Source organism: Melopsittacus undulatus, chromosome 9 (genome assembly GCF_012275295.1).
Source record: "Melopsittacus undulatus isolate bMelUnd1 chromosome 9, bMelUnd1.mat.Z, whole genome shotgun sequence".
Classification (NCBI taxonomy): domain Eukaryota; kingdom Metazoa; phylum Chordata; class Aves; order Psittaciformes; family Psittaculidae; genus Melopsittacus; species Melopsittacus undulatus.
In genome coordinates, this window is record NC_047535.1 from 29,631,347 (window position 1) to 29,658,402 (window position 27,056).

Genomic DNA, 27,056 nt, shown 5'->3' on the forward strand with positions numbered 1-27,056 from the left:
CACCCTTCTGGATCCTGTTCCTGTGCTCTTGTAGTTTCACGCCCTTTCCTCACGTCCAAGCTGGGTAACTGAGTGTGAGAAATTGTTTTGGTTTAGCTTTGTGGTTTATTTATATTTGGTTTAACATCGTGGTTATGACAGATCCTCAAGCAGACGGAAATGATGTGGCTGCATGAAGACATGCAAATGAATTTAAAGGCGTATGGTGAAAGCATCTTCTCCACGAAGGAATTAAAACAAATCATAAAGAGCCATGGCTTTTATTTCCACAGGTCTTACAATGGTTGTGCTGTTGTGCAGGCAGGGTTAGACTCCTTTGCTCCTTTGAGGAAGCCTTAAAGAGGTCCTCGGATGCAAACCCTCCCTGCTCTCTGCACGCTGGGTTTGCAGATGCAGCTAGCCTCTCTGAAGCTTTTTCCAGCTTGCTGACAGGCAGGAAGTTGGGGATGTAGGCAGCGGGATGGCTTTCCCTGGGGCTCAGTAGCAATGGACAAGTCTGCAAGTCCTCACCTGCGAGAGCAGTGAGTCCCTTGTGGCCCTGCAGTGCCTGACCCGACATGGTACAGCTGCTACCTTCAGCGGTGAGGGGGGGAAAGAAATGCACCATTAGGAGCAGAGTAGCTCTCCAGCCATATAGGCAGGGAGGCCTGCTGTGTCCAGGGGGCTTCCTGTTTAAATAGTTAGAGTCTGCAGAACTGGTTAAACCATCAAAAAAACTACAGAGGGTAAAGAAAAGGCTTTAAAGGAAGCATCCTTCCTGTATCAGTATGTGCATTGTCTGGCTGTTATTTGGGTTCGATCAAATTCTTGTTGTGATTTTTCAGCTACCTTTAGTGAGTTTCAGATTAAGTATTTCATAATGTAGAATTAAAGTTTGTAGGACTGTAGCTGCAGTCCAGGAAAGCTTGTGTTTCAATACATGAAAGCAAGGGAGAACATTGTCATAAGGTACTATGGCTCCCAGTGGAACACAGGCAAGTCATTTCACTTGGTGGCTTCTGCAAGACCATGGCTTGTGGTTGGGCTGAATAAATGCTACTGTTTATTAAAAAATAGAGGTAGATGAGGGAGACAAAATAGTCCAGTCTTATTTCAGGCACACAGGATAGTCAGACTGTTCAGTACAGGACATAGGGACGTATTTGACTGCTGCTCTATAAAGAGGTAGAAAATTAGACATGTTTTAGTGCTTTGCAGAACTAACTCCTATTCAGCTAATAGTGGTGAAGATCAGATATGATGAACCCCTTCAAGGAGTCTGTGAGGGTAAGTCCTTTAACTCCTCCTGTACTGACTTGCTGTTTAGGCCTGTATGCCAGAAACCTCACCTTGGCCTGCTGCAGCTTCCCCTGTGTGTTGTTTCAGTGGCACCCACTGGGACCTGACCAATGAGGCTGTGAGCACCTTCCAGGACAAAGCCCTTTCTTCTTTTACCTGTGCTGTGCAATGCAGACACGGATCTTTCTCAATAGCTGAAAACAGCCATCACAGAAGCAAGCTTAGCAGCGCCCCGTTTTGTGAGAGGCTCATAAAAGCTTGAATGTGTATATACATAAGTGTGCATTTTTGTGTGTAAGATAAGTAGAACACCTTTACATGAATAGCCTTTCCTAAATCTGACATTAATCTGCATTTTTTCTGTCTGCCACATGATGGAGGTACTGGTGTGAGATACATAAACAGTGCTGCACGGTCACGCACTTCAAAAACAGAAGTTCCAATTTAGTGATTTATAGTAGTAGTTCTGTTGATGTTGGCTTTGCATCGGCCTTGATGGAGTAATCTCATAGCATCTGTGGGGTGTTTAGGTTAAAGCAGCCTTTGGTTGTCTTTTTTCTTTTTCCTCCACAAAAGACAAGAATACCCTTACCAGGTAATCAGACAGATATGTGGGACTATCCTTACCCAATAATCAGGGCTATCAATGCAGTGAAATACCAATGTTTGTGTTTGGGAAAACACTCAAGAGGATTTGCTCAGCTTACATTAACTTTATCGGGAATTTAAGTGGTACTGAAATGTGCATGGCTTGGGCTCAGGTACAGTTTCTGTAAAAGCAGGGAATTTGCAGCCATTCAAGAAGTTTAAAAGAGCACATCCTAGATCCTGTTCTCATCAGGAGTCTGTGCATCCTGGGAAGGATGTGGTAGGATCCAAATGAGTTGATCCTTGTGTTGTATGCTAGAACCATGCATCTACTCCCTCCTCTTTCCTCCATCTTGACCATTCTGGGTCCTGATCCAGAAGCTATCAAACCCACATGTGCAGAATTCCCAGTGCTTTCAATGAACTCTGGATCAGGCCCATATGCAAAGGCAGAGATGGATTTCCCTATGACAGTTTTTCTAGTGACGCTCAGAAATCTCCTGGTAAGAGATGAATTTATTTTGTTATGGTGAGAGCTGCTCTGTTATACTTGTAATCAGAATGTAGTAACAAGACATTTGTAACAGAACTGCTAAGGGTTGAGATACATCCAGGAAGGGAGAAACACATGTTTCTTGTGGCTGTTACTCCGAGGACAAGAGTTCCTCTGCTGATGTCAGTGTGATTACAGCTGCACTGTTGTTAAGTTTCTCTGATTGAATATTTGCTGGATGAAGCAATACTCTCACTCCTCTCCACAGATCCACCTGCTTTGTGAATCAAGCATGCTACTTGTCTAATTCCTTGTGCTTAAGTCCTTGTATCCCCTGCAAAATCCTCATGTGAAGAACTGTTCAACTCTGATACTCCAAATCTATCACTCCAGCACCTACCTATACATTTGATTTCTTTTATTAGAGTTTAAAAGCTTGTATTTAGAGGCTGTCTCTCAATAGGTGTCTTCAAAAGGCATTTAAAAAATTATACTTCTATTTAAAATGCTAAATGTATGTAAGATGTACATTAAAATGCCTTCAAAGCTAGTGAGCTGATGTGCCGCCCGAACAGCAGCACATAACCACGTGTGTGTGTCTGCACCCACGTCCTGATGTAATAGCTTCTCCAAATGTTCAAGTTTTTCCTCACAAGACTTCTTCCAGCAATGCTGCGCTCCACGCTCCAGGGTTCTGCCCCTGTGGTTTTTTCATGAGAACAAAGATTAGCCCTTCATGCTCCTAAACTCAATGCATGTGCATGACTTAAAGGCATTACCTACCAATAAATAGGAGATTAGCTGCGGCTTGTGTATTTCCTGATCAGTTCAGGTTTTTTCAGATGGCTCGTTGTTATCCCGTTTCCTTTAACGATGGGACACTTTAATGAGTTTGCCATCTGACATACATCTGCTTCCTGTTAAACAATACCTTCATTCTTCTACAACTGCTAAACTCATCTTTTAGCCTACAAGATTTTTATCTGTGCCTTGCAAGCAGCATGTACAAATCAGTGTCAGCATATTCATTTTCTTGTTGGGGATTTTTCTGGGCATGTTGTTTTCAAGGATGAATGGCAAAACAAGCATCTCCTTCAGTGCTGCTTTGCTGGAAAATGGGTGAACATGGATATTATTTGTCTAATTAGGGGCTGATTGGTCCAGCTTGTGCTTAAAGTCCAATAAGATCAACTTTTGTGGCTAACATACCATTCCTAATAGTTATTCTGTCCTCTCTGTAAAGGGTCTGGTGCAAAAGGGTGGGGGGAGATTTTCAAGGCTGTTAATACTGTTCTTTGAAGAAAGAGCCATTAATAGCTCAATGATGGTCTGTCTCACGCGTGGGCAAAGTTAAGGCTCTGTGATGATCAGGCTCCCTTAAATCAATCCAGCCTGCATTGAGTTTGTGCATCTGCCTCAGTGCTTCTATTTTCCTCATGTTTTGGGAACACACAGTCATGCCGGATCTCTGACTGTGTCTTTCCCCTTCACTGCTCAACATTGCCTCTCCAGAAAAACTTGTTTCTTTTCTTTCTTTCTTGTTATAAAACCTTTTTCTAGAGGAGAGAAAACTAGGTAGAATTTTCCTTGTATTTATCTGTCTCTACGCAACATGTGCCGCTTTTATAACAAGCGTGCAGTGCTTTCTACAAGCCTGTTGCATGTGCAGTTCTGCCACGCAGGCCCACAGGACATCTATGCAAATGATTTGTAGCCAAATTAAGCAACCCTGTGGGGCACATAATATTTTGTCTCTGAAAGGACTTTACTTCCATTCACATGTGCCAGGTGACTAGTGGAAATACTCTGGGTTTAGAGCTGGGGAAACAGAGGAAGCAAGGTGCAAATGTTTATTTGAGGATCAGTGCATCAGAATAACAAACATTATTCAGGAATTCTGTGTTTCTCCCTGCTTATAGGTTGTAGTTGTCTCCCAGCTCACACAGGGTTAATGTTACTTGCTTAGAAATGAGGGAATTGCTGATTACTTCAGGTAGCTGCTGGTGCATGATCTGAAGGTTTTGTTTTAGTGATGCTCATGGTACTTGGTTTCTACCACCTTAAATGGTGTTCCTTTGCCTCTGGCAGTGCTGTAGAGCCAAGGTTCAAAACTGAAGAGCTGTGGAAAGTTGTTGCAAATGCAACTTGATGGTTTAGCTGTGCTGACCCAACTTCCCAGGGGCTTCCACCCCTCTTTGTCTTCATGCAGTCTTACAGGAAGGTGCCGTATGTGAACTTGGTGTTTCACTATGTCCCTCAAGGAATGGAGCCAAGAGAAGATCTTCTCTGGTCATTGCTGTACCAGTGTTGTCATACTTGCCTGAAGAGGTTTGTTTCTAGTTACATCAGTGTTTATTAACAAAGCCCTCCATCATTTATTTAACATATAAACTTGTTTGTTCTTTCACTACACTCATACCTTCCATCTCTGGGAACACAGCTGATGGATTTGACAGTCTTTCATTCATGTTAAGATTACAAATTACCTTTGTTAGGTTCCTGGGATGCAGTATTTATTGAAGCTGTGCAACAAAATAAGTCTACTTTGTCAGCTTTGGGGCATACAATCAATGCTGGCAGTACTGAGCTCCTCTACATCTTCACTGTCAGAACTGCAGAAAGGTACAAGTCTTCCTAACAGTGCCAATTGCTGTGACCTCTGACATGACCAGGGAGAAGTTTACCTCGTTTCACGCTGTCTTTTTGAATTGTACCATAGGGAAAGTATATTTATAGCTGGAACACCAGTTTATTATAATCCAGATGTACTGGGCAAGTGTGTAAAGAATTTTAGGACAAGGCACTGAATCAGATTTACTGTGATTATTAATGGAAATGTTTTGGTGCTAACTGCAGTGTGCAGACAACGTTTTCTTCTACTGTAACATGAACCTATTTGAGAGAACCATCTTTTATAAAGAAGCTGACTTAAAAAAAAAGGAATGTAATAGGGACTTCAGTAAAGGGAAGATTGTTTTCCTGAAGTTTGTGGTTTATGGATCCTTGGAACGTTCTTTGATACTCAAAAGTGGGTTATTAGATTTTTTGTTTTGTAATTGTAATGGAGAAGGCACAGTTTGGCATCTGCAGCTCAATCACTGTGATGGGGTGCTCCTTATAAATACAGGCTTCAACATGACAGTGTCTCTGTGAGCCTTGTCAAAGAACATGCTACTGATAGGTTAGGTGCAAGCTTGAGAACGACTCCATGACTGCAGTTCAAGAACTGATGTCCTTGTCATTGGCCTTTGTGATACCCGTACTCTCAAAATTCTCTTCATAGCTGTTGGCTTTCCTCCCATTGCTGTTAATATAGGGAACAGTGGAGGAATGGAAGGAGCTGTTCCTGGAATGGAGGCACAGTTCCAGGGGCACAGATTGCTCTTACAAGGTGCGCCTGTTCCTCCTCTCACTGTTTATGCCAGTCTCTCCTGCAGTATTTACTCTAACATTTGTAAAAACAGATAGCTGTTTTGGAGAGCAAAGCCTGCTGAACTGGAGACAGGGAAAACCTGAATAAACAAACATGTGCCACAGATTAGTAAGAACATCTGTAGGTTTTATATTGTTTTGAGAACACATACCACATAGTTTTTTCATTTCTTATGCTTTTCTAGTTTCTCCCTTTCTTTCTGTCTCTCTCTCTTCTTCTTTTTAAATATATTGCTAATAAAGATTGGAGGTAGAAAGCACAGCTGGACTCTGCATGACATGCCACTGTTTAATTTCTAGCTTGGAGGATGAGAAGAAGAGTAGTTTTATTGTATCCTAGAAGAGAATAAAGCCACATGCAAATTCCAGCCGTGGACATCTGTTTCCTCTTTGTGTGAAAGAATTCTCATATTTGGAAGGGAATCCCAGTTCTGAAGGGGCTGATGAGTTGGTTTGGTTGGGGTTTTTTTCCTTTTGGTTCTCCCTCTCCCTCTTTGTCATTCCTTCAGCATCTTCTCTTTGCTCCCTGGCTGCAGCGTTTCCTTCAGGACAATGTCAGCTTGCAGTTTAGCAATCAGATACTGAATGGGTGAATTTTGAGTTACATTAAAATGTGTTGTAGCTACAGTGGGTCTGCTGTAAATTGCTTTTACTTAAAAAGTACGTGATTGTAGGACTTTTGCTCTGCCATCCATCTTCAGGTTGGTGTTTTCATAGAGTGAGATGTGTGTGTCTGTGCTCTGGCTGTGAAGTGAGACTCTTGGTAGAAGTAGCTTATTAAAATGAATCTTTAAAATGCCTGTATCAGGGGAATTAAGCAGATCTGTAGAAATAAGAACCTGCAACATTCATTACATTAAGTTAGGCATCAGGTGCTGAGGACTACAGGGACCACAGTAAATGAGAATGTCACTAACCTAGAAGACATTTCAGGACAGCAATTTACAGCGCTCTGGGGGTTTTAAACTTCTTTTTTTTGGTGTAAGAGCTGACTGCATTGAACAAACAGCACAGTTATATAACATTAGGCCAGACACGAGAACTGGTACTCTCTGTCTATTTTATATTAACATCGAATGGGAGGGTGGTGGAGCTCGCCAGGGTTTCATATTTGCTGGCACAGAGTTACCCACATGTGCGGACCACATTTTTATTGTTGTTTTAGCCTATTTCAGGCATAAATATCGCTGCCTGGCAGGGTGTGATTCTGTTCATTGCTGAAAAGCTTTCCTTTTTGCAAACCAAAGTACGAAAAAGAATAAAATGCTGTAAATGTTCAAATTAAGAAGTGTCTCCAGCCTAGGAGATTTTGCCACCTCTGTCGTAGTAGAGGAATAAAGGGCAATTAGCCATCTAAAGGCTTTGTTGGATGAGCTACCCTTGCAGAGCTGTTTCATTTTTGCATACATTAATCCTGCCTTTGGGCGTGGGTTGCTTAGTCTGGTCTCTCAGGGAAACAAGGCTTATGCAAAGGGGTTGTATGCACACATGAATGCATGGCAGCCTGTGCAGCCCTTGGACACGCTGGCTACAGAAATGAGGTGGAAAGGCAGAAGCTGCAAAGAGAAATAGAAGTTCCTCTGAGTTTCTTTAAGAGGAGAATGTGAGAGGAGAATAAGGGCAATGAAGGGGTTTGGGAAAGGCTTGCAGTTGGAACCGAACTTTCAACAGGGGCTGTGGAATGTTGAGGGGAAATGTGATGGAGTTCCCCATCTCAAGAAGATCGATGAACACAGCTCGGAAATTATTTGGCTTCAGTGAATCTGATGACAAAACCTGCAGGAAGCCAGATTCCCTTCCATTCCAGTACCCATGAAATTGCTTGTGTGGGTTTTGTCTTTAAATCACGATGTTGTCAAACAGGCTACAACGGATAACTGTAAAAAATGGAGGACATCTCCTTAGTACCATCTTCATGAAGGCAAAGGTGCTGCCCTGCATGGTTTTGTTGGCGGAGCTTCCCAGTTTGTTTGCTTTTTTCAAGCTTTCAAATGCGATCAGTGTGGGACTTAGGGATGTTTAGGCCCTTATCCTGCAGGCATCCTAGAGAGGAGGGACCCCAGTGGCTGTGCAGATCCCACTGTCATACATCCATACTATTCCCAGGCACTTTGGAAGCCTGTGCATAGCAGCAGCTCATGGGGCGCACGGGGAAAAGTGAAACAGATAATCCCCATCCAGGTCGGGTCCCTGCTGAGCAGGACATGGAAAGCAAACACCAGGAACGCCGAAAATCAAACAGCGGTCGTGAACAAATTTCCTCTCAGATCGAAATGCTTCGAGCTGGGAGATAAAAAGGGGTTTATGTCAAAAGCTTCCCTTGTTGTCTTGTTAACAGCTGCAGAATTTTACCACTCCTTCGTGAGCATAGGAAAGCGAAACTTGGAGGCTGTGTTTGAAAGCCTGTTTTGTTTGGTGTACAGCTGGATACAGAGCGTTTCCTTTCCTCTCTTTTAACAAATTTGAAGCAAATGTAGTGGGTATTGTTTCTTTTTTCCCCGTTTTTTTGCCTAGATAATAGATTATGCTGCTCTTCATTTTACATTGCAAAGAAATCGTGCCATTTAACTCCAATTCAACAATGACGCAGCAGCATGTGGATATATATATATCTTCTCATAAATATATTACCACACATTACTGTCAAATAGCCGGGCTTTTTCACCCAATATTAAAAGGGAAATTTAATTGCTACAGTAGAGTTTCAAGGCCCTGATAAATAAGAGCCATGTCTGACCTTTATTGTGGGGCTCGGAGCTGCCACCAGGGATATTGCTCATTGCTCAAGATGACAAACTTCCTCTGAGATTTCAGTTTGTCAGCTCAATGTACAGCAGTGACATTGATTTCTTCTCACTGCCATTTCCTGCCCGAATAGATAACAAATGTTCTGTGGCAGGTGCCTGTCAAGCTTCGTTTTGCCTGGCAGATTAACCTAATAGACTCATTTATTAATCATTAGTTGCAACACAGTGAAGCAGACAGGACTCTTTAGCTCTTGTGATGTTTAATGGATGTACCATTGCAGATTCCTTTGTGTAGTGTGAATTTGGGTTTAATAAGCAGTTCGTCCCTCTGTAGTGAATGTTTTTAACCTGACATTACTCACAAAGATCAAAGATTTATGTATTAGTTAAATGTGACCCATGTTGAGCATCTACTACATGGCAAAAGGTGCGTAAGTTCTCTCTGAGACTGATAAAATGATGCACGATCTGCAAGTCAGCCTAAGGAGGAAACTGACCCAACATGCATCATGTTTGGGGAAGAAAGTTAAAAGTAGGAGAAGAAAATAGATACTTGGAAGAAGATTTAAAACTGGGGCTTGACTGGCTGTCAAAATGGAGAAGTTAACTGCAGATGCATTTAGGAAGGGGCAAAGCAGACCTACACATACATCTGTAGGGCAACTCTAGCACAGTACTGTTTTCCTAGGGACCTCTATTTCCAAGATGTCTTGAGATAGATTGTTCGACTGGAGATGGCAGGGGTGGCACCAGAGGAGGATATTGGACATGGCTTGTCATAGTGGTGATGGAGGAGAAAGATACAGAAGAACTTAGTGGAGAGAATGGAGAAGTGAGGAAGAAATTCTAAGGGAAGGTGTAATCTTAGAAAGCGATGTCTCTTGTTGCAAAGAATCACTGTTTATGGTAAAAACTGACTTATTACATATGTTCGCCCTAAAGAGCTGACAGAGCTGACAGCAATGTGTGTTTGCTTTTTCCCCCCCATGTGTCAAGAATTGGTTAAGAGTGTTAAGCTGGTCATGAGGTGTTTATCAGGGCAAAATCTCCAAAGTAGGCAACTGTTGGGGACACATGGCAATGAGAATGAGCCTAGGCAGAGATACAGGCTGTTGCTGGACAGAAGAACCTCTCATTATATGTGGGGAGATGAGAACCACCAAGCTTATCCTTTGAGTTTTAGTTGACTGTGGTAGCTCTTCACATCCTGCATTTAACTCTCAAGGGGGCTTTTTCATATGAGATTACTGGGAGAAAGTTCCGCAGCTGATGCTCAACTGCAGAGCCTTGGTTGGAACACAACTGTTTTCAGCTCAGCCTTTGTGAGAGTGTCTATTGCTGAAGATGTATTTTTGCCAAGCTGTGACCGTGGTCTTGGGAACGTGTTTCTTGAACCATCCTTATGGCTTCCTTGGCTAAGCGTCAAACCAGGAATGTCCCTGCACTAGATCATGCTGCTTATTGCTCTTGTAGGCCACCCTGGTACCAATACATTAACCTCTCAGCAGGGAATGTGATAAACAAAGTAAAACTGCTTTAGTGAAACCAGTCATTTAATGGCAGCGTACATAAAGTGTCCGTAAAGATTTGTAAATGTAATAAGCTGCAGTTCTCTGAGTGAACAATAACTGTTCTTAATTTAGCCAGTGGAGGAGCATGCCAACCTCATTTGCTTTTGTAACATTATGTTGTTTTTTCTTTTCCCACCTCTCCAGATTCCTTTCTCTCTGGTACAGTTTCCCCTCTGGGAGTCCTTAAAGGTAAGTCCTCTTTAATGAGAGAAATAAAAGTTATGCATTTTGCAAAGGCTTCCCATGGTAACTTACCTAACTTGGTTATCCTAATTATGGGCACGTCCAAGAATCAGTATGTACTAACCTACCTATGCCAGAATAACTGAAAAATAACAGGGGATATCTAACCATTGATGTGTAGCATGCAGTCTAAATTTAAGTCCCCAACATACCAGAAATCTAATCTTTTTGTTTTAGTGTTTTATTCTTCAAAGTAATTGGGAAATTGCAGTTGATACAGAGAAAACTGATGGTGTTTTGCAGACACAGAGAGACTGTGTCACTGACAGGCTATTGGCTGCATATACTTCATTTAAATAAAGGTCATTTAAAGAAGCTGTCAGTAGACGATATTCTAATAGTGCAGTGTTTCACAATGATACGCTATATTCTCCCATCAGCTGGTTGCTCTGTTTATCATGGACAGAGTCAGGGTCTAGATTGTTGAGCACAGGACTGGATTTGAAGACATGGCATTTCCTCATCTCTCTGGTTTTGCTCTAACTCACTGCAGAAGGTGAAGGAAAGGCTTCTTCAGGTGCTTTGGAATCTGGATTGGAAACATGGACAATTATTGCAGGTCACTAAAAGCATTGTAGCAAAATAAAATATTTGTAGGAGAGGACCTGAAAATAACTTTCTTTGTGTTAAGGGTACTGGACTTCTGAGCAAGCTGGCTGCTGACACCCAAATTGGGCAGTGGTGTTGGAAGGATGGGATCCTGTGATGATCTTCCTTGTCCCTTGCTGCTTCCATTTAGTTAGAAGGACTTATATTATCCTTGAGACAATAGCTTGTTCTCTCACTGTAAGTGGCTTGGGTTGTTCTATGGGGACAAACCCACAGTGTGGATGTTGCATCTAGAGACTTCAATGAGTTAAATACAAAGGGCAGTCCACAAGCAGAAGGAGCATGAAATCATACAAGAGCTTTCACAGAACTGAGCTGTGTTCATAGAGAATTCTGTAGGTTCTTCATGAGCTCAGCCTGATATGGTGTCTGGGTATTGTCCCATTGGACAGGGCAGCTTTGGCTGCCTTATTAGGAATCTCTTTCCCTGCCAGCGTGCAGGAATGGCTTTGTGTAAACTCTTCAGCAGGGATGCTGGCCTGACCTGCTAATTGTTAGTGCAGCAGCAGTGCTTGGGAGCAAGAGGTGGCAGTGCTTAAAGAGAAAAAGTGCCGTGTTCTTGCCAAAGCCACATAAACCAGCAACATTGTGTGGTTGTTTGCAGACTGTAAAGTTGGTTTAACTAATGTCCACGTAGCTGTGACAATAAAATGTATTGTTTAGACTGCAGGCTTTAAAGAAGACAGTTTGAATTTAGCTGGCTACAGGAGTGAGTCACTTAGGATGAGACATCATGTTTAATCTAAAGAGCTCAGTGCAGATCTGAAGAGAAACAAAACCAGGTCAGTTTGTTCCACAAACCCATTGCAATATATTCTGACAGTAGAACCAAGAGCAGATAACTGCAAAGATCAGTCTTACGTGCTCCAGTCACCTTGGCTCAGCACATGGAGAGCGCTCGAGGTTTGTCACATCAAAGCTAGGCAATGAAAGCAGGATATGTATTGTTTATCTGAATGGAGCTCTTAAAAATTGCCCTGACAGTACAGCAAAGGGAAAAAACCACTATGATCCAGCAGACTGGATGTGGGCAAGTAGCATCGATAGGAGTAATATGCAGGCTAGGGATACTCATGGGTGCAGGAAGGGAGAATGAAAGAGATGGCAGTTAAGAAGAGGTAGAAGTCCCAAGGACAAGATAAAAACAATACAAAGCCTGAACATGGAGAAGTTATTGAGGTGATGTCTGAGGATTCTACACTGTGTTAATGCGATTACTTGAGAAAGGAAATGCTGGAGCAGTTGTGTGTGATGTGTGTGGGTCATCTTGCAGAGCAGAACAGAACAAGTGCCATGACTCTGTTATTTTTAAAACCATTAGTACTCAGTTACACGAGCTGATGGAAGATAGACTCAGTCTTATAATTCCCTGAACAACTTAATCATCATAAAAATCAGGAAAAATATTTTTCCATTGTAAAGGACAGTTAGTACATGGAAGAAGACGAAAGTTTCCTTTTTCTTTCCATACATGCTGGTTGCAGCCAGCAGAAGGTTGTTAAGCTTAAAGAAGCTTAATAAAGGTTTGATGTAGGTATCAAATCAGGTGTTTCTCTATCCCATTTTTTCTGTCTGCTTTGTTCCAAGCTGCTCTGGTTATTCATTATGCTTCCAGCAGATTTTAGCCACAAAGTTTACGTGCACAGTTTTGTTCTGTCTGTGAATGTAGACCAGCTGTCCCATGTGAGAGTAAACTTACATACTGTGCACTAAACTAGGTTAGAAGAGAGCATTTTATGAATGATTGACCTATACAGTTACGTATGCTAAGCGTGCTGGCAAAGAGGGTATTGCAGTGATTAGCAAGAAACAGATACTGCTTCAGATATAAGCTATCCTGCCAGTTACTCAGGTGAACACACAATTTAGAAGCAGTTAATAGGATTCTTTCTTAGTTCACAATGAATTAAGAAACAGCAGTAAAGAAATTATGGTGTAGGCAGCACCCACTGCTTTAATGCATGCTTCATGTCCTTTCTTTTGCTAATTCTTCTTTTTTTCTATACTTTGGTTTAGATTATTGATATAAACCAAAGGGAAGAAGAAAACTGCAGTGTTGTATTGAATTTCAGGACAGACATTGTAATTCTGTGCTAGGCTGAGCCTGAGTTAGTGTTGCTCTTCTCTGTCTTTTTAGCCCAAGCCTTACAGTGGAACAAAGTTTGAATTCATCTTAGAGTTCAGGAAAAGAAGGGGCATTTCAAACCCCATTCACTCTTCACTACACCAACCCTTGGAGGAGCACCATGGCTAATGACCACAGGGGCTGTTTGATCAGATTTAGGTTCTTTTAGGGCTAATGCTTCTGATTCCATCTCCAAGCCAGCTGGCCATGAAGAAAGGCAGCAGAGCACAGATGTGGTGTGCTTCCCAAACGCCTGCAAAGCACACTGCCTTCCATATTAGTTCAAGTTTTGCAATAATGTAAGACACAGTCCCCTTGTATTCTGTCCTGGAATTTCCAGGGTGCCTCTGTAATTTGCTTTGGAAATACTGTACGTGTGTTCTTCATTGTGGGAATTTCATATTACAGGCTGTGTATTTGGCATGAAATGTTGTGGGTTACAGAGAGTCTAGCACAGCTCTCCTGCTCTCACCCTGCTGCCCTGTGTGTGTAGTCTCCACTATGGTGACTGTAGCCCTGTGGAGCTCATCCCTTCTCTATTATCTCCTTTTGTGTTCAGGCATTTTATTCAGCACTTGTGATCATCATATTGTAATACCTACCAACCGTAAATGATGTATCATCTGTTTCATGTTGTGCTTTAATAAGTGTTTTTTTCTCTTTTAGACCTGAGAAAAAGATAACTTTAATTTCTGCTGTGGAAATACCACAGAAATACAGGGCATCAGTGGTTCTTTTTCAACAAAATAATGCTTAACCCCCTCTTCCCTCAAAATCAAGAGCTTCTGGTTAGGTTTAAGTCCAGAAACATCTTGTCAAAAATGCCTGCATCTTATGGCTGAGTGGGAATGGCCAGCTCCCTCAGAGAACAGAGCTGTGTGTAAGGTAAACCCGTCCCAGGTGAAACAAGACTCAGGCCTCTTGGGTTTTATATTTCTGCGTGTTGGCTGCGCTTCAGAGCCTCTGAGAGTTACTCAAATGCAGCTGTACATGGAGAATAGTCTCTTTATAGACCAAATGTATTGTATGTCTGGAGAAAAGGCTTTGGTAGCCAGTGAGGAGGGAAGGAGCAGGTGGGATCGGAGGACATAGGTCTCAAATGAGTAGACTTGAAAAACAAGGGGGGTTTTGGTTGGTTGGTTGTTTTTTAAAGGAAAACAAACCTATTGTCCTGGGAACCTTTTATTTTTCATTAGACATGTCTGATTCTGAGATGGGACAGTTGGGTGGTGCTAAGACTGTGTAACATCAGGGTCAGGCTGACTTCTCCCTGCAGACTGTGTGTGCCCGTGGGTCCTGGGAGGGCTGGCACAGACTGTGCTACTCTGCTGGCCCAGGACCTGCAAGGAAAGATAAAAACCTTGGACTAGCCATGCTCAGGGTGATGGTCTGACTCTTCTGGTACTACGTGGGGCCAGGATTTCCTTCTTTGTCTTGGTGCTGGCCAAAACCTAAAGCTCAAAGACTTTCTGCAGCTATAGTGAGCCCATGTGGTTTTCTGTCACTGGCGTTAGCAATTAGGTAATTTTCTCAAATCTGTGAATCTCACAAATTAACAAGTGTTTTACAAGGAAATACTTGGTTGGACCTTCAGGAGCAACAGCCAGAGACAGGATGCTTATAGACAGTGGGATTTTGTAATGACTGTGGTGGCATGTGGTAGTGCTGTAAGATGCTAAGAAAGCAGAGCTATGCTTCGATGGCTTCAGGAGAGTACACACTGGCATGTTTCCACCCTGTGAAATAAACTGGGCATTGTAGTTAAGACAATGGGGAGAGTCCAGCCGTTCCTGTGTGAGGCTGAGCAGTATCAGAAGGTTGGTTGGGTCAGAACAGAAGTTCCCTGTGTTCCTAAACTGGTTTTTGCCCACACAATGGAGAGCAGGCTTGGGATTGGTCTTATGTTTCCTTAGGTCCCTTGTTTTCCATCCAGGTTCAGTTGTCACCCCAGGAACAGGACACTTGCTTTGAGAGGAGCAGAGCTTAGGAAATCTGCTGTCGGACTGATCTGCATGAAGACATTGGCATGTGTACTCATATGCTTGGTTGTCTTGGTTACTCTCCCCAGAGAACTCTGAGGAGCTGGTATAGGCAGTAGAGGGTGTGAACAGGTCTGGCTCGAAGTGGACTTAGCCTTGCTTGTAGTTGTCAGTGCAGACATACCTTTGAGATGTATTTTGAAGTATGCTGTACAAAGACTGCTTGGTGGGTTTCTGCGGAGAGTGGAGGCTCTAATCTTGGTTGGAGCTCATTGCACCTGAGTTTTGAAGTTAATAAGAATGAGAAGTTTACAGAATGCTTCTGCCTGGGCAGCTGGGGCTCTCAGCAGTAATATGTGTTTATAACTCCACCATTGAAACAATAAACCACATGCTATTTCCCTCCTAAAATTTACAATCAAGCCTGTTGCTTTTTAACAGGAGAAGTAGAAAATAGAGGAATGTAGCCAAACTGGGGCCTAAAATGGCTCTTACCCTCCTCCATAGGTAGGTGACAGCTTTCCTTTTTTCCTGGAGAAGCAGTCTAGTATTTCCTTCTGCTGCACTCAGCTACGTGTAAGTCAAGAGTAAATGAAACCCAGGTCCAGCTTTAAACCCATTTCCTTGCAGGCAGTGGAGTAAGTATTCTACCATACCTCACTCCCTCTTTGAGTAACGAGCGGGCTGAATTAGGGATTAAGTCCTAATGGTTAAATAACGCTAACGTGTCTGCCATTCGCTTAGGTGCTCTATCAGGAAAACACATTTCCAGGCGTGATGTAACTTGCGGCCAGCGTGGCCTGTGCATGCCATTAGCATAACGGCTGCATTTTCCTCACAAAAGAACAATGTCCCCAACAGCTGTTCAGCAAACAGCCCTCGCTTTATTAGTGCCACAATAAGTGTCATTCACACAGCCTTGAAGCGCAGTCGAAGGAATGCTGTACGCCATCTGCACTGAAGAGCAAGAAACAAATGCAATCCTTACTTATAGCACTGCAGGCACGTTTGAGAAAGTCAGATGGGCTTGGCTCATCAATGCAGCATTTAAAACGGCAGAAGTAAACCAGACTCACACAGTCTTGGAGATACAGAGCCAGATTGTGATGGCCTTGGTCATGCCTAGACCACAAGCGGTTCGCTAGAAGCTGCTGAGGTTGCCAATGACATCTGGGGTTTTTTTGGTACAATACAGAAGTAATCAGTGTGAAGGGCGCACTGTTTGATTCGGACACTTGCTTCTTGCTGAAGAACCTTAAAAAGCTTGTGATCCTTCCATGGAATTTATTCATGCAAGCCTGCATGAAGCACAGATTTATTAGCAGGTAGTGGCAGTGCAGATGCTCAAGGAAAGCCATTCTAACTTCAAAGTGATTTTTCAGAGGTACATTTGCCTCCCCAGGCACATATATGGCCCTGCATGCCATGGAAACTGAGTGTTGCCGGCATATTATGTTCTGCCTTTACCATGGGAACACTGTTTCGAAGACATTTTATTTAACCAGGCTTTTAGTACATCCATTTTGATTTACATCCAAATGGGTCACAGCCATCAATGCAGTATTATATGGAGAGAAAAAGGGAATGAAATGCTTTTAACGTGAAAAATATGCTGTTGCATGTAGGCCAACTTTTGTTCTCTTTCAATTTACCTAAAATTTAGGTGGGTTTAATTCTAGGGCCAAATTCAGAACTGGCTTAAGTGAGCACAACTCCATTAGCGCAATTGGGTCTCAATGCTTTTGTCAACAGTGAACTTAGATCATTGAATTTTTCCCATGTTTGGGCTTGCATGTTTCCTGCAAGATAATATACACATGTACTAGCACATATGCTGCACATATGTATGTAGAAATTCACTGGGGAGGACATTTGGCTCTATGCTGTATGCTTGATTTTACATATAGAAACTGCGATCAGCTCACAGAGTTTTTGCTTCTCCTGTAGCTAACGTGCCATGCATCTGTGAGGCTCAGCCATGCAGAATGCCACGTTGAAAGCAAAATACCTAGTAGCAAAGGCAAATGTGAAAATTGCTTTTCTTTCTTCGGTCTGCAGGACTGCACATGCACACAAATCCGTGTGATTAATTTGGAGAGATTTTTCCTCCCCTCTGTTATCACAAAGTTGAACACTGCCTTGAACAGAGGGTTATGTGGAAATACTGCAGATGCTTATCGTTGGAGTGAATTGTAATATTTACTCAGCTGCAGGCCTCAAGTTTAGTGTATGCCATGAGGTCTGCTTGCGTCTTAGTGCCTGCAGAACAGCAAGGCCAAGGCAGAGATATCTCTTTCTCTGCGATGCTTCCTATAGTGTTTGGGGTGTTGATCCTGTCATCAGGTTTGAGAGAGAGGCAAGTGTTGCGCATTCCCAATATATAACAGAATATATCTGAATATATCCTGAATATGGACCAAGACCCAACTAGATTGAAAATCCTTTGGTATATCCTAAGAGTAGCTTTTTCAATGCACTTTCTGCCCAGCAAAATGAGCTTCCTTGTATTCTCAGTATCAAAAGAGCTAAATAACATTTGTAGTGAGAAGCAGAGGACACAGGCCTATGGGGCAGCATGAAATGGGATCGTTGGGAAGAAAAGTAAGGCTCTGCCCACATATAAAACTTGACCCTTCTCTGTGAACATTATCCCTGTGAATAATTGGAAATGTGCATTCAGGCTTCCCGCTGGGTCCCATCCCTTGAGGACGCACCCTCTGGATTGCTTTACATGGTGCAGCGATGCACAGCGAGATTTACATATATATCACATGAAAGTGTTTACAATAAAAATTAGCATGTGATTGAGCTGGGAAGCTGCAGAGGGCCCCAACTGTACGAGTTTCCATGCACTTCAGCCAGAAGATTTATTTCCAATTTGTTATTCATAAGGGAAGAGCGAGAGATTGGGATGGGGTCCTTTGAAGTGGAAAACAAAGTCTTCTATTCAGCCTTCAGCTTAATAGAATACACATGACACAGGCTTGGCATGGCGGCCCACTTTCATGTAATGTGCTCCTTGTCATTTTGCTTTCCTAGGCTGTGAATACTAGTGGGAATGGGTATTGCCTTGGAAAAGTCTCATTATCTCCTGCAGCCTTCTGCAGGAGGAGCACAGTGTAAGCAGGTAGGAGCCATTTGGTGATGAGGAAACCGGGCTGGTCCAATTGTTGTGGTTGTGTTGCTTATAATTCCCAGTTTATTATTCCCAGTTTCATACTGCAAGAGCATATATGGAGAAAGCAGTGTAGTTGTAGGGCATCTGCAGGCATTACCAGGATGCCTCTGCCCTGTGTGGAGGCTCTGAGCAGGGAGCTGTCACCTGGAGTGGGAGGCTCTTCTCAATCTGGGCTTGGCAGAGCATTATCTATTGCAGTATCACTGCAAGTAACCAGCAATTCTGTCCAAAGTCAGTGCTCTGTGGAAGATTGATTGTGAATCCTGTATTTCTTTCCAGGAACAAGGTTTTAGTTTTACAGTGGTCAAGCCTCTAATAGCTTCTGTGCTTTGCTCTGTGTTAGGAGTATTAAAACCATGCTTAATGCAGCACAAAGGCGAGCATTTGTGAAGAACTTACAAGCCTGACTTACCACAAAGCCCTGTCGATAAGTGGGTCTGTGGGCTCTGAGAGAAAACACATGTGGCCTTCAGCTCATCAGCTTGGCCCATAGCATGGGTGTGGGTAGAAAGAATTTGGGCTAGAGTCCTGCTGGTCCTCTTGGCCTTGTGACACTTGTTCCTCTCAGCTTCCTTTTGGATGATGTCCTCCTGCCCCGCTTCTCTCTTGCTCTTCTGCATGTTCAGGTTTGGAGCTTGGGTGAATCACCGAAATTGGAGATGGAAAGAAATGCATGAAGTCATCTCATCCTGCCCTTGCCAACACAGGATTATTCCCCACAGTACAGTCTCGAGTGCCTTCTCCAGTCTATTTTTAAATGACTCAAAGGAGAGGGCTTTCCTCTCCTCCCTGGGGAGGCTGGCCCCGCTCTTCAGTAGACCTCACTGTTGGGGAATTTTCTTCCTGTTCTCCAGCCTCAATTCTCCTTTTCCCTAATTTAATTGAACTGTTCCTGGCTCCACCCTTCTACACAATTTTCCATATTGCATGACTGCTGCAAATACCTGTTGTCAATTTGCAGGCAATAACGGGAATTCATCACCATTTGCCTGGCTTGGCAAAGGCTCTCAGTGCAGAACTGTACTGGGAAGCCAGCCTTTATCAGAAACTAGATTTCAGAGCTACATGCCAAGAATTAAGACTGACCTTTTCCTCTTTCTTTGGACAATGCCATTAACATAAAACCCCGTCATGACTGAGAATTAGTCTTGGCTTCTGGCAAAGCCATGAATGTCTGTATTAATGTGCTGGTTTTCCTCCCAGTCCTCCAGCAGATCTTTCGTAGTGATTTTTTTGCACTACAGAAGTAGTGATTCTGAGTTCTCAGGTTTAGTTGTAGGGTAGGCATGCTTGGAGAACACTTAATGCAAAAATACACTAATTCTGTTCATATCAAGTGGCTCCAGGAGTTAAATTCTAAACCATGAGCTTCAAATTGAGGCTTTTTAAGTACTTGAAGTGTTTCGAAATTGGATTTTGAGGGTGGGATTTATGCTTTGACAATACCTAAGTGCTTCAGAAGGAAGCACTTTTTGTCTTGGGCAGATGTGTCCTTCATCCAGCAAGACTGAGCTACAAGAAAGCTGTGTGTCCAAAGAGTGTAAGTTATTCCAGAAAAACCTCTTATGGGTTTGAATAATTATGAATCCCTATTTATTTGCTTACAAGATGAAAATCAGTTTCTGCTGTGTGTGACAGCAGAATAGAAACCCATCCTGCAAACACCCAGAAAAGCGTGGCTAGCATTAAAGAGACTGAAATCCCTTTAGTGCTTTCGTACAGCAGAGCTGCAGCTATTTAGCTGTGGCAGGAGACCAAACAACATTGTGGCTGGCTATTGTTGCTTGAACAGTTTGATTTTTAAAACATTCAACTGAAATACAACCACCAGCCAAGCTGGAAGAGGCGAGTCACAGGGACAGCGCGTTAAATGAAGAGTCAGCAAATGAAGGCAATGAGCTCTCGTACCCCAGTGGAAAGTGCCTGTATTGCAGACCCAGGAGCCTGAGAGCAGCATCGCAGCGTAGCACAGCTACAGGGCTGCTTGTAAGGAAGTTTTATAGCATAGAAGTAATATGGCTTTAAAAAGAATGAGATAGTGCCACAGCTATAAAATGAGATTACTGATTTCTCTGTGGTAGGCCTGAGAAGGGCCATGAATCCCACTGCTTTTTGCTCAGCACTGGTCCTCACATCATAAACCAGAAACCTCTCCTTCAGAGAACTTCCAGCGTTAAGCATGTCAGGAGATGGGAGGGAGGTGGTGGAGCGGAGGAGGAGAGAACAAAGCGGCATAATAGAAACCATCCCAGCACGCATCAGCCTTTGCTGCTGATACTGATCGGACACATCAAGCTGCTGTGATTCTCGATAGGTGTTTTTTAGAAGGCACTTCTCTTGGTGGTGGTTTTAAATGTGCATGTTTAAATGATGCTGTGAGTTAATGGATTGGAGCATGGTGTGTGGGAGCAGCAGGGAGGAGAAGGGTGTGTGGTCCCTAGTGACGCCAAGTGAAAAACAGAGACACACCTGCTTTGGGATGTAATGGGAGTGATAAGAGCAATTTCTTAATGATGGGGGGTTTTTGGGAGTGTGAAAGGAAGCATTGGTTTAAGAAATGTAGGGACAAACAGGATATGTCTCACTGTGCTGGGTACTGTTCATTTTAAATGAGAGTGTTTGCTGCATCTGGGCTGAACTGATACTGGTTCTTGCATGCTACTCTCTCCCCCCCCAGTGTTTTGCTTTGCACTGTTTCATCTGCCAAAAAGACAGTAAATTCACAACATAATTGCAAAGCTGCATGGCCACAGGCTTAAATACATACATATGAAATCCCTGAAAGCAATTTGCTTCAAGCCTTCCTCGGTTCCAGACATCTTTCTAACTCCATCTGCTCGTTCAAGTACACAAGTTCCTTGGGAAAAATCACTTATTACATCACTGAAAAATGCCACAAAAATAGCCTTTCACTTAAGTTCCCATCCTCGGAGTTAACTCACATGGGGATCAGATAGATTCAAACATTTAATAACTTTTTATTTTCCTTTCTCTTTAAACACAGGATCTCTGGTCATGGAAGCAGGGTCACGTGGTGGATTCTTGGCAGTCAGCAGTCTGTGGAGCTTTTGCAGGTGCAAAGGATTATATGTTACACTGGGAAAGACTAAAGAAGAAAGGGGAAAAATGTGCAAATCTATTAAGTACAGCAGAACAACATTCCTTTGTAATTCAAGTTTGTTTAGACGAAAACGGATCCAGTTGTTGTTTGGAAATGGAAAAGTCAGCAAAGGAAAGAGAAGGGGTGGGGAGGGGGGAAAGGCTCAAACAGGGTGTCTGTTTGAAAGACAAGCAATTTGTTTTTGACAAATTTCAGTTCTTTAAGAACCAGGGGCCTGTCACTCAGGCTTTGTCATCATTTCAAAGTTGATTTGTAAAATCCTCATCTAGGAGAAACTTTTGCTTGGGTGGGGGTTTGTGCAGCTGTTTGCACCGAGCACTTCCCCAGGGGTTGAAGTGATTGCAGCGAGAGGCCATGATTCACCATTCATGTGACAGCTCTGACAGCCATGTAGATTAACTAGAGCCAGGAGAGCAGAGGCTAGTGCTGCACAGCCCGCAGGCTAGAGCCTTCCACAGCAGAAAGGGGAGGGGGGGAACCCAACAGCACAGGATGAAACATCTGGGCAATCTCCAGACACTAGGACAAGAATAAAGAGTGGCAGAACACAATACTACACTATTTATTACCAAACAAGCCAGAAGTTAATTGAATTCTTCAGTAGGCTTCTTGCTTGATTTTAGCCTACTGTAGTTGTTTCGAAAAGAAAGCAATTAATGACTCATCAGTAGAGCTGACAAGTTTGAGGGAGGAGAGATGCAACTGTCTAATAGAAAAAACAGATTAGTAAAGAGATGGATAGCCCGAGCCTTTCCCCAAGGAGCTAAAATACATTTTGAGATTCCAAACCAGTAACAGAGTCTGTGGAAAAAAAAATAAATCCTGTTTAAAGAGGAATTATAGCATTTCTGGAAATAGAGACTATCAAAAGCAAAGCTTGTTCTTTGATAACTTGTAAAATTAGAGCCATTACATCGTATGTAAGGTTTTTTTAAACAACCTCTGTTAGGGGAATTGCAGTATTAATAGCAGCAGGATTCCAGCAGACTTCCTTTTGATGGGTGCTGTAACTGCATGACTTGAGAGAAGAAAGCATGGCTGTAGCTGCACATGGTTTAATAGATCCTGCGCATGAGCTGTGTTGGAATGGTTTAAGTTCAATTGATTCCATTATGGGACAAAGGGGGTATTTTAGGTAACCTCTTGTGGTCTTGTCCAGCTGTATTTTTATGTTTATGTGATGGGAAAGGAGTTTTATTCTGATTAAAATCTTGTCTACTGTTAGGCTTTACACTGACATCAAGTCAGTGCAGATGGAATCAGAGTGATTGAAGCAGGTCGCTCATTTTTGGTTTGAAACTAAACAAGCTATCAGACCAAAAATGCTTTAGAATGCAATCTGTGTGTCTGCAGGTGTGATGGGGATCATTAATTTAGCTCCGTTGATTTCTTTACAGTCAGATTGATACAAAACCTGTGTTCAGGCGTGTTCAGAGAGCTTGAAAGGTTATCTGATTTACCCAAGGCCTTGCAGAGTAATTTCCTGAAGTCCAATTTGGTGCCTCAATGGGAAATCTAGCCTAGTGCCCCCACTTCCTTTTCTGTATGCCTGATTCTGACCGGTTATGCTTGGACTTGCTGCTATTTGGTGGATGTTCAGTAGTGTCTGTTCACTTTCTAGCAGAAATATTACAAGAAGGAGCTTCCGGAGGCATGGTTGTGCATAAACACTTTGCTGTCCTTTGGCAGATGCTGGGGAGACACTGGGTCCTCCTGGAGCAGCACAGAGACTTCCAGGTCCATGGTGGTGGTAGATGAGACAGTTTAGCCTAGGTGTCTTTACGGGCTCTACATCCCAGGCACAAATCTTTGTAGAGCTGGAGTGCTATTTTGTAGATCGTGCTGTAATTGATGGTGAATATTCTCTGGGTTATCCTTCCACCTTCACTTCCTCCAGCTTGGTTTTCCTTCTCTGTTCTTTGTTTCCCCATTCTTCTCTCTTCACAGTATTTTAAACTTCTTTTCTCATTTATTCTTTGAGGATCTGCTTCAAAACTCATGAGGTTCAACTCTTCATGGATCAGAACCTTCTCCTTCCATCTCCATTGCCTCCCTCTGCAGGCATGTAACAGACAGGCCCTGTATTGATGTAATCTGGTACCATATCCATTCAGTTTCACTGCAAATATTTAGCCTTCTTGCTGAGTGGAGGCAGTGGAAGAATAATTTCCTGCTTTCTGAAGAATGGATTCTGTGGTTAAAAATCAACTACCTGCATAGAGCTTCAAATGAGGGAAGAAAAACTAGACCAAACTGTTTATCCCTTTCTTTCCACTTCAAAACCTCACCAGTCCCCTGTGAATAAAATAAGATTCATGTGTGCATCTGAATGATTTAAAATCATCGTGTTCTAAACCTTAGACGGAGAGGATTATCCAAACCCCAGTCTTTAAATGAAGAGATGCTGTCAAATGCCAACATGGTAGTAGTGGGATAGTGAAATCACACAGAACTGCTTTTCTCCTGTGCTCTTTGCTTGAATTCAGTGCTTTCTAAAAATATGTTAGAGGTCTTGAGGGGCAGAGTAATGAGCTGAAATAACCTGAAAGAAAAGTCTTGTTTGGCTTCCCTTTATGGCACACACATATGTGTGTGTCTGTGTGCATTGGTTGGTTCCTAGCTAAATCATCGTTGATTATTTGCCGAAGACGGAACAAAGAGCAACAATATATTGGATTCCATCCCTAGTGCCTGTGAAATGGCAGTGATTTGAGCCAAAGTGCTGTGAGAGGCCCAACTCTTCCTTGTTGAGTGCACATGTGTAAGATCTGTATGTGATCCATGGGTTTTTTATAGAAACCTAATAGGCATGAGCATAAATATGAGATTTTGAATCAGTCCTCTCTGTCTCATCTGTTAATAATTTAATCTCTGGAGGCTGTGTCAAACTCTGTTCATCTCTGGTATCTTAACTAGAGGAGATGTTTGCACCAGTTGGGGAGTGAGAGAAGGTGATGCCTGAGCAGCCAGAGGAGAGGAACCCAAGGGTAGACTTTAATCCTGAGGTTGCATTTGAACCAAACCTTGCCTCGTGTTTGGACATCAGCCCACATTTGGGCCCAGGCTTTAGCAGGCTGCATTCAAAGAAGGGAAGCATTCCCCATGCTGTGGGCAGGCCAGGCATGATTGTGGTTGCATTCCATGCTCTAGTCTTCTCTGAGCTTATGCTGCTGGGTTGGACTACTGCACCCCAGCCCCGCATAATACAGCACAGGCCATCCCAAACAGCTTTCTGGATAGGATTTAGGTGTCCTCCATGGAAGTGGGCTGGTGGAAATGGAATTCTGCTGTCAGGTATTTGGAAAGGAAAGTACTGCCTCATACCAATGAGGTGATCTCCAACCTGTCAAAGAACCCAAGTGTCCATTTAATGACATTGAAAATTGCATCTGTTACAGACACCTTCTTTCTCCCTATTGTAAAAAATAGTGTGGCTTCACATTAATAATGAATGCTGTGTGGTGACAAAGTCACTAAGAATGGAGGAGCAAGTCTAGTGAATAATAGAGCAGTAACAAGAGCTTTTTTGCACATTAAGAGGGAAGACTTCCCATCACTTTTGTTCTGACCTAATCGGCTCTGACAAGATTACACACTGTGTCTAAAAGCCTCTTTAGCTCTATAGCTCTGCATGAATGTTTGACTGGTTCTCAAGATTTCCCCATAGTGTCTGCTTTGACCATGTCTCTAACCCTGAATTGGTTAAATCACTGGAGGGGCAGTGCTTTCCCTCTTACCATTTCTGTTGAAATCCAAAGAGGTTCTTGGGTCCCTTTGCTCTTCTGTTGGCAGGTGTTGTTCCCACAGTGAGACAGGGCCAGAATAAACTTCCTCTTAACAAAAAATAACATGCTATCAATAAAATAAAGGTTAAAATATGAACCAATTGATTGAAGAGTTGTGAAAATTACCATTTGTGGACTTGGAAATCAGTCAGTGGAGGAGGTGGCTGTGAGGTTTAGTGTTGGAACTGAGTGTGTGACTCAGTTTTTCAAGCTGGATCTGGGATTCAGTCCTGAATCAGTGCTGGATAATCTTCAGATGTTGGTTCAGAAAACAGCAATGAAGACAGGCAATAATACAGCTTAACCTGGACTTTTTTCTTTTCCTAAGGTGTGCTAGTTCATCAAGGACATTAATCAAGCACAAGTGTCTGTGTCTTAAAACAAGCTTGACTTGCTAAGCTGGGCTGGTGTTGCAGGAGAGAGTGCCAGGGTCTGGCCAGAAAACAGAAACACAGAATCAGGATGAGCCTTTGTGATGGCCAGAAGGGTTCCCTGGACCCTTTAGAAGGGCTGAGGGAAAGCTGTAATGGTAGAAGATTATATAGTGGCTGAAGAACTTCTTCACTTCATAGGGTCTTACGTGAGGAGTGTGTCAAGGAACCTGTGAAACATTCTGTAGCAGCAACAGATCCTGCAGGCAGCCACCTTACTGCGAGGACCTAGGGTTATGTATTGTTCTCGGGTGAAGTATTTCACTCTGTTCTGATGTGTCTCAAGTTTTATTTGCATATGGCAGCTAGAAAAGTGGGAATATTGAGACTTCTTATTGGGAATACAGGTAAATCATTCTCTGCAGATGTCTGTCACTAGCACATCTGTCAAGAGCTGCTCACTGGGGAAGTGTGAGTAGCAGAGAGATTTTCTGTTTAACACCTTGAGCTTGGTGAAGTTTAGGTGCTCAGCTGATGTGAATACACACAGTGTCCATTGTACTTCTTGGGAGACAGGTGATGAATTTTCCACTACTGTGTGAAGTTTTACTTTCCCAATAAAGCAGTTTGTCACTCTGCTGGAAGTGTTAACAAGGCAAGGACCTTCTCCCATGTGTAAATCCATCTTTATGACTACTTGCTGAGCCCAAGTCATCACCAGACACTGCTAGGGCAAGGGAGAAAGCTGGTGACTGTGTCTAGATGCAGACTGCCTGCATAGATGCTGTTTCCTCTGTCATCTCTGTAGAGAAGCTGGAGTGATGAGGAGTGTAAGGCTGGATGTATCTGGGCCTTCCTTATCTGATACCTGGTACTTTGATATTGGCTTTTCCCTTTGGCTGATTAGTTGAGCAGATTCCAGCCTTACATGGCAGCTCTTGGAGAATTCAGTGGCAGCAGGAATAGACTAAAGGTGTAATTTAAAGATCTGTTGGTCATGACTGTGCATTAGTGCAGTGTACACCCCTCCTTATTTTGAATGAGTCGGCTCTGGCTGGCCTAGTTTGTATCTGTTGTATTAACCTGATGATTTCAAAAGAGTCATGGTTTTAAGTTCTTTTACTGTAGAGTAGATGGGACTGAGCAGTACTTAACTAGTGCTAGAGCCTGTTCTTGGATACCTGTGTACTAACATTGAAGAGATCACCCTAAAACTACATTGGACTTTTAGGGTTAAGGCTGGAGCTAATTCATTCTGTCAGACTCACTGCCTTCAGTAAAATGCTGTTCCCAACAAAAGCTAGTTTTAATCTTGTGGCTTCGTCAAACGTATACAAACTTACTTGTAATTTAGCCACTATCCTGCTGCTTGTCGTGCTTACAAAGTACTTTATTGTTGCTGTTGTCATTCTAAATCAATTGGTAATTTTGTACCAAATACTTCCCAGTGATGGAAAATGAAATGTTAGTAACAGGAGTCTGACAGATCCAGACGTTAGCTGAGGAAAAATGCAAACTGATCAGTCTTGATTAAAC

The 27,056-nt window shown here is 42.8% G+C and overlaps 1 protein-coding gene across 3 annotated transcripts in view; it reads left to right on the forward strand.

Annotated features, from left to right (window-relative positions):
• SLC25A26 (solute carrier family 25 member 26) overlaps positions 1–27,056 on the forward strand; it is an 82,992-nt gene that overhangs the window by 47,991 nt on the left and 7,945 nt on the right. For all 3 annotated transcript variants that reach the window (XM_031049236.2, XM_031049237.2, XM_005149402.4), the window contains exons 6-7: positions 10,254–10,298; positions 21,248–21,317. In XM_031049236.2, the coding sequence (XP_030905096.1) occupies positions 10,254–10,298; positions 21,248–21,317 (115 nt within the window). The remainder of the gene's footprint in view (positions 1–10,253; positions 10,299–21,247; positions 21,318–27,056) is intronic.